This window comes from Dromiciops gliroides, chromosome 4, assembly GCF_019393635.1.
Source record: "Dromiciops gliroides isolate mDroGli1 chromosome 4, mDroGli1.pri, whole genome shotgun sequence".
NCBI classification, from domain to species: Eukaryota; Metazoa; Chordata; class Mammalia; order Microbiotheria; family Microbiotheriidae; genus Dromiciops; species Dromiciops gliroides.
In genome coordinates, this window is record NC_057864.1 from 232,106,606 (window position 1) to 232,123,117 (window position 16,512).

Sequence of the window (16,512 nt, forward strand, 5' to 3'; positions counted from 1 at the left end):
CACCTGTTCTTTTATTCCTAAATAGGACTTGCTCGAGAGTGTAATTCTTTACAGAGGAATCCTAAGAACCCACGTGCTTTTTCCCCTTATCAGAAAGATACTCTAATTCTAGGAGCAACCCCTTTTAACCTCTGATTTGAGAGGCTGCATTTCCTTTCTCCCATATCTGTTCCAATGGGGCCCCCCAGTAAACACACAAGGCCCTCATCATTAAAGTTTGCCTAGGGCAGTGTGGCTCAAGGGGACTACCTTTTACCTTATGCACCAAATGGCTCTGGTTCAAACCCATCCTGCCATCCTGTATGGCACAGTGATTTCCCCATATGCTACCGGGTGGCCACCAACAAAACACTGCTGGAGTAAAAACCATGATTTGTCATCCCCAAATGATCATATTGGAACCACTTGTCTTCCTGGCTATAAGCCTATGTCACAAATCATTTAAAAATTTTGTACTTGAATCCTCAGCACCTAGCAAGCATAACTGTGAGACAGTTGAGTACAATTACCCTGACTACTTTATTCAACCCCACAACAATACAACAAATACAGCAAAAGAGGGGAGAGGGAGCCCTCTTATTCATTCCCAATACTGTAATATAGCAACAAGAGATAAGGGGGGGGGGGTTAGCCTTCCTCAATTCTCAAGGAGTATTGCAGAAATGAGTAAGATAAAGGTGAGATAATAGAATCCGGCTTTGGAGTGGGTGGGACTGGGGAAGGCTCAGTCTCCCCCCACCTCCCCCTGACTCATCTCAAGTAGGCAGGTAACAGCAGTTATCTCAGGACCACACCTCCAAGTCAAGATGGGAGCTGGTGTTGGTGGTGTCCAGACTGACATTATGGGGGGTGGGGCAAGAAGCTGTCTAGACCTCTTCAGGATCTGAAGAAAGAACAATAATTAGGTTAGTATGAAGGAACCTTGAAAGCCAGATCTTGAGCCCTCAATTCAAATACACTCTAGGGACTTGGATGGAAGGGGAGAATTTCTCACCTGTTGGGGAGATTGGGACAGGCCAAGGGGAATCCGAGTAATGGAAGGCAAGAGAGGGTCGGAGAAAAAGAAATCTTCAGAGCAGAGAGCTGGGAAACCTTAGGACAGTGATTAACATAATTAAGTTGGAGTTTTTTGCCTAGCAATGGGGGGTTAAGTGACTTGCCCAGGGTCACACAGCTAGTAAGTGTCAAGTGTCTGAGGGCAGATTTGAACTCAGGTCCTCCTGAATCCAAGGCTGGTGCTTTATCCACTGCACCACCTAGCTGCCCCCCAACATAATTTTTACAAAGTACTTCCCTCCAAAATACACTGAACGGTAAGGAGGGATTATCATTTCCCAACCTTCAATTCACCCTTAACTTTTCTTTCATCCACCCAAATCCAATCAGTAAATTCCAGATTCTAACTAAACATCTCTCAGCTGGACCCTTTCCACCCAATCACACAGCCACCACACAACTCTCAAAAGAGACAATTGTAAGGGTTTAATTGCCTTAAGCAGCCTCACCCTTCCATAAACAGCAGTCAAAGAATCCTAAAGCATAGGACCTAGTCATATAGACTCACAAAAGCCTTCAGTGTTTCCTAAGTGCCTCTAGGATAAGACATGAAATCCCCTGCTTCACATTTAAGGTCCTCCACAGTCTGGCCCAGATCCTACCTTTCCAGCTTTAACTTCCATTATTTCCCTTAGCATGCTCTCTTTTCTGGGCAAACTAAGCAGCAGTTATCAGAACTGGACGTTCTACCTCTTGGTTTCCTATATTTGTACAAGCTGTGCCCCAGGCCTGGAATGCACTTTATCCTTACACTACCATCAAAATGCTTCTCTTTAAGGCTCAGCTCTATGGAGAGACTTAGTTTTTCTTAATAGCTAGCATTTATATAGTGCTTTAAAAATATACAAAGCATGTAACAAATTGATGTTCCTGAAGAAACCTGCTGAAGAAACTTCCAGTTGTTCCCCTGGGATAAAATACAAACTCTGCTTTGGAATTTAAAGCCCTTCACAAAACAATCTAGCTCTAACCTATCTTTTTGGATTGACTACTTACTCCCCACTCTCATTTACTCATTTGTTTGTTTATTTATTTAGTGAGGCAATTGGGGTTAAGTGACTTGCCCAGGGTCACACAGCTAGTAAGTGTTAAGTGTCTGAGGCCGGATTTGAACTCAGGTCCTCCTGACTCCAAGGGCCGGTTCTCTATCCACTGTGCCACCTAGCTGCCCTCTCATTTACTCTTATCTAGTTCAACTAAACTGGCTTACTTGCTGTCCTTCCATTCCATTCCATTCCTTTGTCCACTGTTCTGTAAGGAGCTAAAATCCTAGCTATACTGTCTAAAATATCTAATGAATGGTCGCCAATAAATTATAAGCGTTAGCAAGAGTTTAAGCATTTATTAAAGAGCATTAGGATCTAATGATCAGAGAGAAAGGTAAAAATCTAACTATTTCTAAGAGACCCCATCATCCGACCTGCCATGGCCATGGAGAGGTCAGGAACAAAAAGGACCAAACTCTTCCTTCTTCCTCCTAGAAGCCTCCTGTTTAACTGGGAACATCCCATCCACAGGCGCACACAGCTCTAAGCTAATTGGCTGGTAGCTTTGATAGCCAGTACCCACGAGGAAACGTCACTTCCTGATGCCAAGGACCTGACCTTCTAAGTCACATGGCTTGCCCTCAGATGCCTTCTCCTCATGTCAGAGCTTTCCTACAGTAACTCTCCAGCAGGTGGCATCACTCCAATTGTTACAGTCCCAAATGCCTGGTATTCCCCTACTCCTATAGAAAGCCTTCCCTAATCCCCAACAGCCGCTGCTATTTTATTTGGACCCGAGTTTAGCCCAGTACAAGATTCATAATAGTAGGTGTTAAATGCTTGAGTTGAATTGAAGACAGAAATAACATAAAGGGGTTCCCAAGAAGAAATTTTCAAGAGACAGAGAAAGCCCAGGTTCCTTAATCCATCGACAACTGTTCTGGACCTCCACCGGTTTGTAACCTAGGTACCTTTATCACCCTGGGAGCTCTCTCTGTTCCCCTCTACTTCAGGTGGAGCTAGGCATTGGGAGTCATGGCCCTGGGCATCAAACAAGGCACAGAAGGATGGATGCCAGATGGTTCTGAAGGAGATTGAGTTACCAGATCCAGAATTCCCTGCCTGGGTTTGGGAAAGGATTTTTACTTTTACCATAAAATTCAACATCGTCCCTCTCTCCCTCCCACAATCACTCTACAAATCCCATCCCATCTATAAGCCCCAACCTGCCACTCCCACCTCCCAACACCCACCGCCCACCCTTCACCCTTTCAGTTACTGCTCCTTTTTCATAGGCTGGCTCCCAGGGATTTGGCTGGCTGCCCTCTTTGAGACTCTGGGTGAGAACTGGAACTAGGAAGAATGGAAAGTGAAATCAGAATACGCCAGAAACTAGAAAGGAAGAGGGCAAAGTAACGAAGAATGGAGATAACCACTGGAAGTCAGCATTCAAATGGGATGGGAAATATTGGCTCACTTACTCTGATGCCCTAGAAGCTTCTGACCAAAATGAAGCATGGCACTTGGTGGCTGAATTGGGTCCCTATGGAGCTGTGAGGCTGGAGCTGAGGGGGACCCAGGCTCGGGGCTGAAAGTCAAGAGGAAAAACTAAGCTGCTCTACTGGACCCTCACCTCTCACCTCTTTCCCATTTATTCCCCTAAGCCTGACCCCCACCGTCTTTGAACTTTCCCCCAACACACTGACCTGTATGGTCGGGGGATCCCTGTGTCTCCTAGACTCTCTTCTCCTGAGCCACAGTCCTCTTCTTGGTCACTGGGGTCTTTATCCCGATCTTCCTCTCCTCCCCCAGGAGGAAGGCAGGGGATCATGCTAGGTCGGGGGGGGGGAGCACACAAGACTACCTCCTCTTCACCATTTAGACACCCAGGAGTCCCTAACTGCTTCCTAACTTTTTCGCCACCTGGGTATATTGTCTCCCGCAACCTTCCTCCTTTCCTCCAGCTTTTTGGGCACTCCGTTCCCACTGTTTCCCTCAGACCAAAGACCTTGGTTCTGTTTCCTCGACCACACTTAACTGGGGTCCTGACCTTGGGCCAACAATTTCTTTCCCTCCCTGGGTGGTCTCAAGCCCCAAGGGTTAGGTCTCTTCTGGCACTCCGTGGAGCCAGGTTCACTTAGAGCGCCCCAGACCCCGCCCAGGGCTAGTTCAAAGAGCCGACAAGTCTTACCTAGGAAAGGATGGGGGGGAGGGGGGGTGGGTGCCGGGCGAGTCCCGAGGTCCCTCTTTTCCCCACAAACTGAGAAGTGCGGTAGAGGTGCTAACCCCGCGGGGGCGGGGTGCCCCTGGGCTAGAAGCCGCTCCAGGAGCCCAGGGATTCCGAAAAAGGTGTAAGAGCAGCAAAGAGCGCGTGAAGAGTGGCCAGGACCAAGGGGTGGAACCTTTTACCACCGGGGAACCCCCGAGGGAATAGTCACGCGTCATTGATGGTGGGACAACGGCTGAGATGGGTGAGAAAAAGAGAGAGGCGGGACAGAGAAAAGGACTGGAGAAATAGAGCAAGAAGAGGGAGAGAGATGGTCGGAGCAAGATAGATTAGAACTAGCCTTCTAATTTCCCTGACGCGCTCTGGCCATCAAAACAAAAAGTCTCAGGCATTCATTCACAGGCAGCCTAACTGAAAATCAAGCCAGGAAGGGCCTGGCTTTTCTTTATTGGGGGACCTGACACAGCTTGAGGTGTCAAGGGGTATTTAGTCCAGATACCTTCTTGCTCCATCCCAGACCTCTCCCCTCAGAATTCAGTCTAGCCACTTCTTCAGCTGGCCATGGGGAGTTCTGTGGTGGGAGCCTCAGCATTTCACTAGTAATTACTGCTCCCTAAACCAGGAACAGTCTGAAAACAGTCCCTGAGTAACATGGAGCCAGAACTGAGGTCTTCCCACCCACCTGAGTCCAGGGGCAGGAAATGGGACTGAGGGAATGTCCCTCTACCCTGTCCATCTCCAACTGATTTGTGAGCCGCAGAAATCTAAAAATATCCATATTTGCTGGTGCAGGGAGAAGGGTGACTGGGTTCCTGGTTGTCTTGTCTGATTTTCCCCTTCCCCTCTCCTAAGGATGCCCTTGGGACCCTGCCTGATCCAGCAAGGCATGGACAGCAGTGGCGATGTTGGGGAGGCCCTTTTCAGGGCTCCCCTCCTCTTCTAAGATGTGGTGGGGCTGGCACAGGGACTCCTGGGGGGGAGGGGGAAATGAGGAAGGATTCTAGGTTAGTTTTCATGAACTAACTTCTCTAATCCACCCATTCCTGGAGAGGCAAATAGATCCCAGCCATGCCTAGGGGCCCACTTTTCTCAGCCTCAATAGCCCACTCCCTCCCAAGTCACTAAATAAGGGACATAGTGAGAAGACAGAAAGGGATCCTTAAAGTGAAAACTAGGCCCCAGATCCTGGCTACTTCCACTCTCCCTTCAGCCAACATGATCACCTGTATCCAGCCTTACATAGAGACACTGCACATAGACTGGAAAGATGGGAGAAAAGCCTTGAAAGGATGAGACAGGTCAGCACTTAAGACAAAGTGCTCATCAACTGTTAATTGCCCTGTTGGGATGGAATCCTATGCTAAAGGGTTCTGAAGGAGGGAAGATCTGAAGCAGATGGCTATGGAGAGGGCAAGGCTTTGGGCTCAGGAGACTTCCTATTTATTGGCTAGAAACGGGAAGCAAGTGGGAAGATGGCACCAGAGTGACACGTAGCAGATACAAAATACACATAACACACACAGAGGCAGTGCTCAAGGTCTATACAGTTTATAAACAAAGAGGGAGACTCGGGCGAGGGCCCTACCATCCCCTAAAAATAGAGTGATCTCTCTACAAAATAAAGATAATTTAACAGGAGAGGACTGGGGTCAGGGAGAAGAGGGACTGGTATATGAGTGCAGGGGCCCAAAGCCTCTCTGAAGAATCAAGGGCCAGAGGGAAGAGAGGTGGAGGACCCACAATAAGGGTCTATGGGAATGAAGACAGAAGCCCAAGGTAGAGGGAGAGGGGGCAGTGTGGGGCTTCTGAAGTCCGAAAGGGGAAGTTGTACAGCTTTGTGAAGGCAGAAGGCATCATTGATCAGACAGAACAGGAAGAGGGTAGCTGAGCCGAGTCCTCACAGTGAAATTGTTTTGAAGGGGGCAGGTCAGTAGAGGAAGGAATTATCATAAATAGGCACATAAGGTTTGGGGGTGTTCAGACTCCAGAAGTCTAGGAGCCTAGGAGCCCAGCATAGGTGACATACAGCAGGAACATGAGGACCACGTAGAACAAGGCGAAGCCACCCAGGCTAGGAGAGAGCCCAAGGGGCAGGGGGCCCTCCTCCCCACCACACTTCACAGCCTCCATCGTGGTACGGAGCCCCTGTGTGGTGCCCTGGAGGAGGTCGGAGGGCAGGCACAGGTCAGCCTGAGGTAGGTCAGAAGAGCAGGGAAGCAGAACAAACAGACAGACAGACAGACGTCAGCAGCAGCAAAACATTCCCCTCCCACATCTCCCTCACATGCTGATGATATTATATTGGCAGTAACCCATTGGCTAAGCTTTTCCCCTACAGACATGCTTTTTTCTGGGATGGCCTAGGACCTTTTCCATTCTCTTCATGCAACACACCCGGCTCCCTCTCCCCCATGTAAATCTCTCCCACCTCCACAACATGCACCCCACCCTGTAGGCTCCCACAGCATCTTGCTCCATACCTCAGGGACTCCCATCTTTCTACAGGCCTCTAAGAAACTCTCCACATTCTTTCGAGCCTTGAGAGCACTGAGTTTTGGCTGAGATGGGCATAGAAAGTTAGAGGTAAAACATCAGTACTGACCCTCCCTCTTTCCTCCATCCTATCCTCCCCTATATACTAACCACAGCTGGTGAAGGAACATGGATGAAGGGCACAGAGCGTGGACGGAGGTGGTTGGCTAACTGACAAAGGATGACACCATTAGCCAGAGCATCAACTAAATCCTCGGGCAGGGGTTGCTGTAGGCGAGATTCAAGGACCTGAGGAAACATAAGGGTTAGAGAGGCCAGCTCTCTACCTTTCCATCCTTTTTTTTTTTTTTTTGGGTGTTCAGTGACTTGCCCAGGGTCACGCAGCTAGTAAGTGCCAAGTGTCTGAGGCCAGATTTGAACTCAGGTCCTCCTGACTCCACAGGACTCTATCCACTGTGCCACCTAGCTGCCCCACTTTCCATCCTTCTTATGAGAGAAGGAACAGATTTCTTGAGTTCCATGATGTGGGAGTTAGGGGAGACCTAATACCTGCAAATGAGGTTGGAGCAGAATTCCTTGGTGCCTAAGGGAAATCCAAACCTACTTCTCTGCTCTTGGGGTTATGAATGTGATGAGGCTGGGGAAAACCTTACCTGCCGGAGTTGAGCCATTAACTCTTCCCTGTCCATTGCCTGGGGGGACCGTCGAGGCCTCAGAAGAAGCTCTGATGAGAATGGGCCTGGGGAGGAAGCTAAAGACAAAGTTGACAAAACAGTGGTGGTGTTTTTCCTTCTCCATCCCATACCCTCCTCTCCCTCACATTTTCCCTCAACTGAAGTCTTTTTTATCAGCTTCTGTGAAAAAGGAAACTGATGTATGTCTAGGAAGATGAGAATACACCAGTCTAGGATAATATACCAGAGAAATTTGTCAGGGTGGCACAGGGACATAGGAAGCTGCTCAGCATGCCTACAACTCACCTGAGCTGCTCTGAGAAGACGAACGGAACAGGAAACTGTTTGGTCTTTGGATGGAGCCAAGCGGCTGGGGAGAAGGGCCGGTGGCTAGGGGGATAAAAGGGTAAGAGGAGGGAAAAGATGAAACTTGAGAATGTTAAAGTAGTATTCCATCCCACCACTGTCCATAGTTTTCCTGAAGATCCCATCACCAGCTAAGAGATGCTTCTTCCCCTCACCTTTAGGGGCACTCTCTCACCTGGACAGGCTGTGTGGTGAGGGTCTAGGGAGGAAGGGTTGGGCTCAGGGGCTCCAGGCTGGGGGCCACTTCGCTTGGAGGGATTGCTTAAGGGGAGAGAATTAATTGGGAGAGGATATGTTGAGAAAGGACGAAGGGTGAGCTGAAAATAGAGATGAGGAAAAAAAGACTTACTTGTAGGAGGCTATGTTGGTAGTACTTCCCCCACTACCTTTGTTTGCCAGTTTCAGGAAACTAGAAAGAAACCAAAAAGAAAATAGAAGATACACTTTGGAAAAATATTCAGATACAATGAGGAATGGGTTAAGGTGGGAAGGATCAAGAACAGATCAAAGCCTGGGTCCTGATGGCAGATGAGGGAAATACACACAGAGGGGTAGCTTCTTCTAGCTCCCACCACCTCCCACAACCAACCAAATGTGGCCAATCACCAAGTCCTATCTCATCCCAATGTCCCCCACTCTGTACCACTCTTACTCATGTCCGTTTCTCATACCTCTCCTTTCTGGAGGGCCCCCACATGCCTCCCTGCTGCTGTTGCCTCCTCTCTCGATCCTGCCACAGCTGCAGAGTGTCTGGCCGACGCCGTTCTTCCCCAGCTGGCTCCTCCAACCTGAAAAGTCATGGGAAGTCAAGAAAGGGGTACCCATCCATGGGGTCCAAAGAAGGAGAACTAAGGAGAAAAGTCAAAGGAGAAGAGAAAGGACACCCATGGGGCAGAATGACAAGTGACTGGGGTGATACTGGGGCAGTGAGCTGATAATAGGACTAGGGCAGTAATACCTGGCATTAGGTAGCCTTTCTACTTCCATCTCTGGGTTTTTTTGCTCTGCCAGCTGCTGCTCCTGGGAAAAGAGGGTGTATTATCGTTGTGTTGAGAGATATGCCGTGCCCACACCCCACCCTGTTATGTTACATTTTCCTCAAGGGCCCACCCAGCCCTCCCTCTCCCCTGGCATTACTAAAGCTGGGGCCCCCTCACCTCAATAGGACCTCTCTCTTCCTCCTCCCCAGGTACATTGCTGTCTATGAAGTCAATTTGTTCAGGGTCCCCATCACCTGAGAAGGCCAAGGGAGGGTCAAGGGAACGTCTAGGTCCCCAGCCCCACCTTTCCCATCCCAGAATTACTGAGTCCATCTTCTCTCCATTCTCTGCCACCCTTCCCCTACTCACCTGTTCGATCTTCCCTCTGCTCCCTAGGCCCCCGGGATTCTTGGGTCAATTCTGAGATACGGAAAGATAGTTCCGAAAATTCATCTGTCAGCTATGAAGAGGGAGAATGAGGGCCTCTGAGACCAACCCACAACATCACAAATGGACAGTGTGTGATGAGAGGAGGGATTGGATAACTGAATGCCTGTGTGTATAAGTTATTAGGGGTCAGAGAGGATAGAAGTATCAGACCACAAATCTGACCCTCCTGCTGGTATTTTCAACCCCTTCAATGGGAAGCAGACAGCCCAGACATCCAATAAAAAAAACAAAGCCCCTTTATTCCTAGTCCCTATATCCTATCTCTTCTTCTGGTATAGAAAGATAATAGAGGCAGTGGATTTCTTTGTCTGGGAAGAAGACACTTCTTTCCTAGGGGTTCTTTCATAGGACTGGGAAAGGAAGTACCACTTGGAGAGGCCTTTACCTCATTTCCAGACCACCTCTTACTTCCACTGTCAACACTGTGGAAACCAGAGTCCAGCCCACCATCATACCGACGTCCAGGGAACAAATCTTCCACAGGGCTAGAGTTGGGGGAAACCATGGTCTAATGTCAATTGAATAGTTCTAACACTCTCCCCCCACTACATCCACATCCTCAAATTCTCCATTTATCTGAGAAAGAGTCCAAAACTATTATGGTCCACAAAACATGGTCTCTTATTAACCACATAGCTCCTCTATGACCTGTGACCCACCAGGGGCTGAAGCTTGACGAGTGAGGGGGTGGCAGGTCCCCAAATCCAGAGACTCCCCGCTCTCCAGCCTCTGATGAAAGGTACTTGAAGATATGAAGTTTTCCCTTCAGGCAGATCTAGGGGTCAGGAGAAAGAAAGGGAGAATGCAAAAAGCTATGAGGGACAGTCCTCAGGATTGCCTCTTCCCAACTTTGGAAAATGGCTCTATGTGGGGGCAGCTAGGTGGCGCAGTGGATAGAGCACCGGCCCTGGAGTCAGGAGGACCTGAGTTCAAATCCGGCCTCAGACACTTAATACTTACTAGCTGTGTGACCTTGGGCAAGTCACTTAACCCCCAATTGCCTCACCAAAAAAAAAAAAGAAAAAAAAAAAAAGGAAAATGGCTCTATGGATAGGCCAGATCCTACCACCTGCCGTTCTAGATCCAGAGTACCTCACCTGTGCAGGAGGGCTCTGAAGGGGGTTGCTATCCAGCAGAATGACCTGAAGGTGCCTGAGGCGGCGGAAAGAGCTTGGGATTCGAGAAACGTGGTTACAGGAGAAGTCCAAACGGACAAGAGGAAGGTCTCCCAACTCTGGAGAGCAAATCATAATTTGGGGTTGGACCATGGAATGGAAGGTCAGCTCCACCCTAACTATCCAACCCTATTTCCCACTGCTCCCCCTCCCCACACACCTTCCATTCCTGTCAGGCTGGTCTCCTGTCTACTTGGTCCACACCATACTCATTCCTGCCTCTGTGTCTTCCATCATGTTACCCTCACTTGGAAGGCTCTCCTCTATCCAAATCCTACCATCCTTCAAGGCTCAGCTCAAGTTTCACCTCTTCCATGAAGTTTTTCCCCTGGCTCTTCCAGCCCATATTGGTCTCTCCTCTCTCTGAACTCCTAGTATACTAGTATATCAGAACCACACAATTTAGCATTTAGTTTATACACTGTCTTGTAGTTTTCTCTGTCTCATGTCTGTTAGTCTGGCTTCTTCAACTAGATCTATGAGGGTAGGGACCATACATGCTTGTTTGTTAAATGACTGGATGGATGGTGGGTGGAGGGAGGCTTCCCAAAAATCACTGAGAATTCTACTAACCCACCCAGGCCCTGACCTCCCTCACCATCAGGCAGAGTGCTGAGCTGGTTCCTCCGAACATTAAGGTCCCTCAAGGAGTGAAGGTTACCCAACTGGAAGGGAAGGGACTGAAGCTCATTGCTGCTTACATCCTGAAATTAGGGAGGAAGTTGGGACTTGAGACCAAGGTCAGGCCATGAATCCCTGGGCCAGCCCCTCTAACCCCCATCCTTTGTTTTTTTGGCATCATCATTTATTACCCCACCTTCAACCCAGCTCCCAGCAGTTGTTTTTCCTCAACCTTCCCTCCAAATAACCCCTTCCCTGGCTGTCCCATTCTCACGAGCTGTCTTAGGCTTCCCAAGGCCCCAATGTCAGGAGGCAGGGCTCCCAGCTTGTTGTTGCTGACAATGAGCACACGAAGGGGCAGCTGGCAGATATAAGGAGGCAGCGACAACAGTTGGTTACGGCTGTAGTCGAGGGTAGGGAAAAAAAGGTAGGTTCACAGTTCAGACTGAGATGGCCCAGGGAATGCCTCCCTGCTTAGAAGCTTCTGTAAGGTTTGACAGTTCAGGATTTATTCCCAGGGTTTACCACCCAGACATGAGGCTCAGAGTGGGGCAAGATATTCCCATTCCCCTTCATTTCTAAAGCTGAGACCTCCCCAAATAACCACTGTACCTTAGGTTGAGGTAAGTAAGGGCCGTGAGGTTCCCCAGCGCTGGGTTCAGACACCGAAGACAGTTGTGATAGAGGCTCAACCCCTCTAGGGACACCAGCTGGCATGCTGCCTCTGGTACCTCAGGGAACCGGTTCCTGGACAGGTCTATAGGGGATCAGGTAGAATAGGAGACAGCTATGGGAAAGCCCAGGCCTCTATAAAATAGGGTTCCTGACTTACCCAGAGGTGGCACAGGCATTCCCATCACCTACTATAAAAAAGGGGTGAGTCCTTAAGGCTAACATGGCTTAGGCCCCATGAAGGAGAATGAAAGAAGATGAAAGAGAGAGCAAAGGGAAACACAGAAAATGTTGAAGTTATGGGCAGGGGGAACAAGGGAAGAGCCTGAGACAGGGAAACAGGGGTATCCCATATCTCCCTATATGATACTCCTCTTCCCCATCCTCACCGCATCCTGAGCTGGGTAAGCTTATCTCAAGGGAACCCAAGATTCCCTGTGTCCTGGCTCCAACTGATCAAGTAGAAAAACACTCCCTTCTCCAAGCAGTGATGAGCTAGAGGTGAAGGATCCCAGTAGTTTAAAAAAACCTTCCTTTCAACCAATTCCCTCCAGACTGGCCCCAGATGGCTGCTTGCCCAGAGAAGCTACATGGCTGCTGCTCGTCAACTATCCCCATTCCCCAATCAGCCCCTCCCCTTCCAGCCAAATTGCATAACCAGTTTCACTTCCTCTCCACTTGACCCTGCAGTATGAAGCTCAGCCTTCACTGAAACAATTTCTCTTCTCCCCCAGCTCCCAACTCCCAACTCCCAACTCGGGGGTGGGGGTAGGAGAAAAGGGAAGACACAGCAGTACTTGAATCTACCTAACTCAAATAGACACTCCCCCATTCCCCCCCACCAACCCTCACTCCTACCCCTACTCTAGGAAATCCCAGAAACTCAGAATTCCTTTTATTTCTATAGGTTTTGGTCAATCTGTAGGGATAACTACTCCAGGATTGGGAGTGGAAGGCTTGGACAACTCTCTAGATCATATTCCACCGCCAATTCCCCAGTGTTGGAGGAAGAGCCTTCCTGAGGTAGGGGGCCATCTGGCTCCCAAGGAAAACTTTCCCCAAGGAAGCTGGCCTCATGGCAAAATGAAATTTAAAATAATCTATCCACCAGTCACCTGAATTTTCACAGGGCACCAAAAGGGAAGTCTCAGAAGGGTCTGCTTTATCTTCCCCCAACTTAAAGATGATCCGAGCATTTCTGAAAACATCTAGGATTCCCATCCTCATTCACCACCATGTTTTGTTTTGTTTTGCTTTGGGGGGAGGGTCAGGCTGGCATGGGATTGTGGGAAAAGTCCTCAAAGTAGGAAGGGGAGAAGGAGAAAGGAGCCCAGACTTTTGGGGGAGGAGGGGAGAGGGAAGAGGAGGGCAAGGCAGAGACAGGATGTGGTCAACAAACAGCAAGGCTGCCAGCACTTCTCTTTTGCTAGCACCATTCCCCAAACCCTACCTACCTCAGGTTCATCCCTGTGTTAGGCCCCAGAGAATAGAGTCTACTGGAATGAGGAGAAAAAGGGCATTACTCCTGTATGGAGAGGGAGGTATTGAGATAGATGGGCTTGGGGAAGAAGACATCATTTCTTTAGGTTCAGAAAGAGCTTAGGGAGGGAAGAAAAATGAGATTCTAGCTTTCAAGTGAGAAGGCTGGAATAAAGAAAAGTAAAGGAGGGGGAACTCTGATGTTTTATTAGGGTGTGGAGAATGGGAAACACTAGAGGAATCTCTGGAGAAAGTGAAGTTCTCTGTGAAGATGGAGATTATAATAGATATAAAGAATAAAGTTGAAGGGGGAAGGGGCAGAGCGGCCTCAGTTTCCTCTCTGAGCCTGGAGGAAAATCACAGAACCTGGCTGTGAAGCAGAAACTGAGGGGAAGTTGAGGGGAACAGAGATAAAAGAAGGCAGAAAATGAGGCAGGATAGCATACTAGGAAGAGTACTGAGTTTCGAGTCACAAAATCCCTTTTAACTTCTCTGGGCTTCTAGAAAATTAGGAAGTTAGACAACTTGAATCTATGATCCTATGACATGATCTTATCCACCTTTAAGGAGCCCAAGGCTTCTGACACTTCCCTTTTCCATACTTACTTACAAGAGTGAGAAGGAACCCTGGACAGAACAGAAGCAGTCTTGTCCTTACAGATCCACCAGAAGGAATGGGGGTGGTGGGGTGTTTGACGATAAGAATGGTACAAGGAAAACTGAGATTTTCCCACCCTCTCTATTTGCCACAAAACTGTGGATAAAAGACTAGGAGGGAAGTGAGAGCTGTTTGAATATTTGAAGAGGGTAATGATTGGTAAAAAGAAATGAAAAAGGAGTGAGGGTGGATTCTAAGTAGCTCTTCCTTCTCTCTTCCCCACCTGCAGCCATCTCTTGTCAAAAAAACCACCAAGACCTATGGGTGATATTTGGTCTTCTGCAAGGCAAAAAATATAGAAACAGCTAGTGGCTAGGTGGATACAGCACTGGACCTGGACTCAGGAAAATCTGAGTCACTTCAGACACTTCCTACCTGTGTGACCCTGGGTAAATCACTTAACCTCTAATTGTCTGACAAAAATTGCCATCCACTAGAGAAGGAAATAAATGACAGCAGTATCTTTGCCAAGAAAACCCTATGGCCAGCTCTGGTCCATGGGGTCATGAAGAGGTGGGCACTACTAAACAACAACAAAACCTATTACATAGGCTGAGGAGGTACACAAAGAATGAGTTGGTGGGGGTGGGGCAGGGAAAAGAGGTGAGAAGACATAGACAACCCTAAGCTGACCTAAGCAGAGAGGCCTACTAGCCAGTCAATACCTAAGAGAACCGAAGAATTGAGAAACATTCTTCTCAGTTCTTTCTAGCTCAGAAATGGGAAGGGGACAGGCACAAGCACTTACTCAGGAAGTAAAAAGGCTGCTTGCGTTTGGTGGTACTCAGTGAGTATAGGATCCCTCACATTAAAACCAAAATAGGAGTAAGATGGCTCTTCACACCCTCAGCTGAGCCAGGGCTAGACTCCAGGAATGCAGTTTTCTAACAGCTGCCAGCTCTAGAACCTATCCTGCCTCAAGAAGCAGCTGACTGTGAGCTCCCCTGACAATTTCCCCAACTAACAGATAATCATGATTAGAAGGCACTATTGTCTATTTTTCAGGCTCTAAGTGTGAGGGAGAAAGTAATTCATATTGTAGTGAAAAGTATACTGAACTAGGAGTTAAGAAACCTGGATTCTAATCCCAGTTAATAAGTAGTAGTTACTGTGTAACCACGGATGAGTTACTTTACTTCTCTGGCTCAGTTTCTTCATTTGTAAAATAACTACGATGGCTAATAGGATCTCTTTCTAAAGTTCCTCCCGGTTCTGAAATATTAGAATCTTAACTAAGGAGAAGGGGGTGTCAGGAAAGAAATAGGGAGTAGGAGTCTTTTCTCCTTTCACTTCTGCAGGGTCTGATTTCTCCATCTAACTGCAATCTTAACCTTCCTAACTTCTTGGGAGGGAAGCAGAAACTGAGATGTGAACTCTATGGTCCCTATATGAGGTCACAGGCTCCTCTCAGTGACCTCACGGATGGAGGGCAGAAGTCTCAAATAAGAAACCGATAGGGTAAATTTCTTCTCCTAGGCTCACTGATTGGTTGGGTTGGTGGGAAGGAGAGCGAGGAGGGAGGTGTGTGGACATTACAGAAAGAAAACGAGAACAATCAAGTTCCAGAGTGGGTAGTCCTTGGAGAAGGCGGTGGATTCAGGTGAGACTTCGAGATGAAGGAGGAAGGGAGGAGAAAAGTAGTCAGACGTCATTAGGGTCAGAACTTCGAAATGAGGAGGCATACCAAAAAAATTAAGTCACTTAAGATCTCTGGGGCTGCTCAGTTTCCTCATCTGGAAAATGAGGAGGTTGGGATCGATGTTAGTTACGATTTCTTCCGGCTCTAGGTGAGGGGGCCAGCTTCGGTGCAACGCAGTGGACGCCAAGTTATGCAAATGAAGAGGCGCGGTCAGAAAAGTTCCAACTAGAATTTAGCCAGTTGGGGCATAGCTTTGCAAACGATCAGCGAATGCAAAGGCCAACGGGCCAGGTACGGAAGGAAGGTGGTAGTTTATGCAGAGGGAGCTCAGATACGGCCCGAGACCAGGCCGGAGGGGCGTAGCTATGCAAAAGAGAAGGCGCGGTCAGAAGCTCTCAAGGGAAAAACACGCAGGAGGCGTGGTTAAGCAAATAAGGACCCTCCAGTCCCAGGCCTGGCGTAAGGGCGCACTTACCAGCTTGGGTGATATCCGACAGGTCGTAGCCACTGGCCGTGCCCCGGGGAAATTGCTTCAGACGCCGGTTCGACAGGTTCAGTGTCCCAGTGGCTACGGCCTCCTCTAGAGCCCGCTCAGCGCTACGGCTCCCGGGCAACCCCATAGATCCCGGAACTCGGGCTGCTGCCGCCGTCTCCTCACCCCCGACAGCGGGTGGGGCTACTATCGCAGCCGCCATCCGCTCCCAGCGATTCCCACAGCTGTCTGACGGACGGGAACGACCTTACCCTCCGTCCCTCCCCCTCCTCGGAGCCGCCGTAGTCTCTCCGGGAGGAGAGAGAGGGGTCAGAAACCTCGCGGAGCAATCGCCGTCGCGGGACGGGTGCGGCCAGCCAATCAGGAATGGCTACAGGAAGATGACTCTGCCCCTCAAGTGAGGGGAGAGAGAAGGGGAGGAGGGGATAGAATGGAGTGCTCGCCAACGGCCGCGGCTCGAGGCTGTCACACCCCTTAATGCTGTATCCAATCATAACGCACGAAGCTAATCAGGTCTAGCGAGAAGGCGGGGACTCCAGCACT

The 16,512-nt window shown here is 49.0% G+C and overlaps 2 protein-coding genes across 4 annotated transcripts; both read right to left on the reverse strand.

Moving 5' to 3' along the window:
• Nucleotides 1-500: 500 nt before the first annotated feature.
• On the reverse strand, nucleotides 501-4,487 carry SAP25 (Sin3A associated protein 25). Of its 2 annotated transcripts, none has more exons than XM_044002067.1 (7): nucleotides 4,234-4,487; nucleotides 3,749-3,874; nucleotides 3,524-3,630; nucleotides 3,322-3,395; nucleotides 3,014-3,164; nucleotides 995-1,092; nucleotides 501-883 (listed from the first exon to the last, which is right to left on the reverse strand). In XM_044002067.1, the coding sequence occupies exons 1-7, from the start codon at nucleotides 4,485-4,487 to the stop codon at nucleotides 725-727; spliced, it is 969 nt and encodes a 322-aa protein (XP_043858002.1). In that variant the 3' UTR covers nucleotides 501-724. The 2 variants fall into 2 exon arrangements, with proteins under 2 accessions (XP_043858002.1, XP_043858001.1); XM_044002066.1 differs by having other exon boundaries at nucleotides 3,310-3,395.
• Nucleotides 4,488-4,512: 25 nt separating this feature from the next.
• Nucleotides 4,513-16,348, reverse strand: LRCH4 (leucine rich repeats and calponin homology domain containing 4). 2 transcript variants are annotated; one of them, XM_044002062.1, is made up of 18 exons: nucleotides 15,952-16,348; nucleotides 11,641-11,785; nucleotides 11,303-11,429; nucleotides 11,006-11,111; nucleotides 10,330-10,466; nucleotides 9,892-10,007; nucleotides 9,618-9,717; nucleotides 9,152-9,242; nucleotides 8,960-9,036; nucleotides 8,761-8,822; nucleotides 8,474-8,590; nucleotides 8,152-8,211; nucleotides 7,978-8,063; nucleotides 7,743-7,826; nucleotides 7,416-7,513; nucleotides 6,913-7,050; nucleotides 6,750-6,827; nucleotides 4,513-5,239 (listed from the first exon to the last, which is right to left on the reverse strand). In XM_044002062.1, the coding sequence occupies exons 1-18, from the start codon at nucleotides 16,169-16,171 to the stop codon at nucleotides 5,117-5,119; spliced, it is 1,965 nt and encodes a 654-aa protein (XP_043857997.1). In that variant the 5' UTR covers nucleotides 16,172-16,348; the 3' UTR covers nucleotides 4,513-5,116. The 2 variants fall into 2 exon arrangements, with proteins under 2 accessions (XP_043857997.1, XP_043857996.1); XM_044002061.1 differs by having other exon boundaries at nucleotides 5,114-6,459.
• Nucleotides 16,349-16,512: the final 164 nt, after the last annotated feature.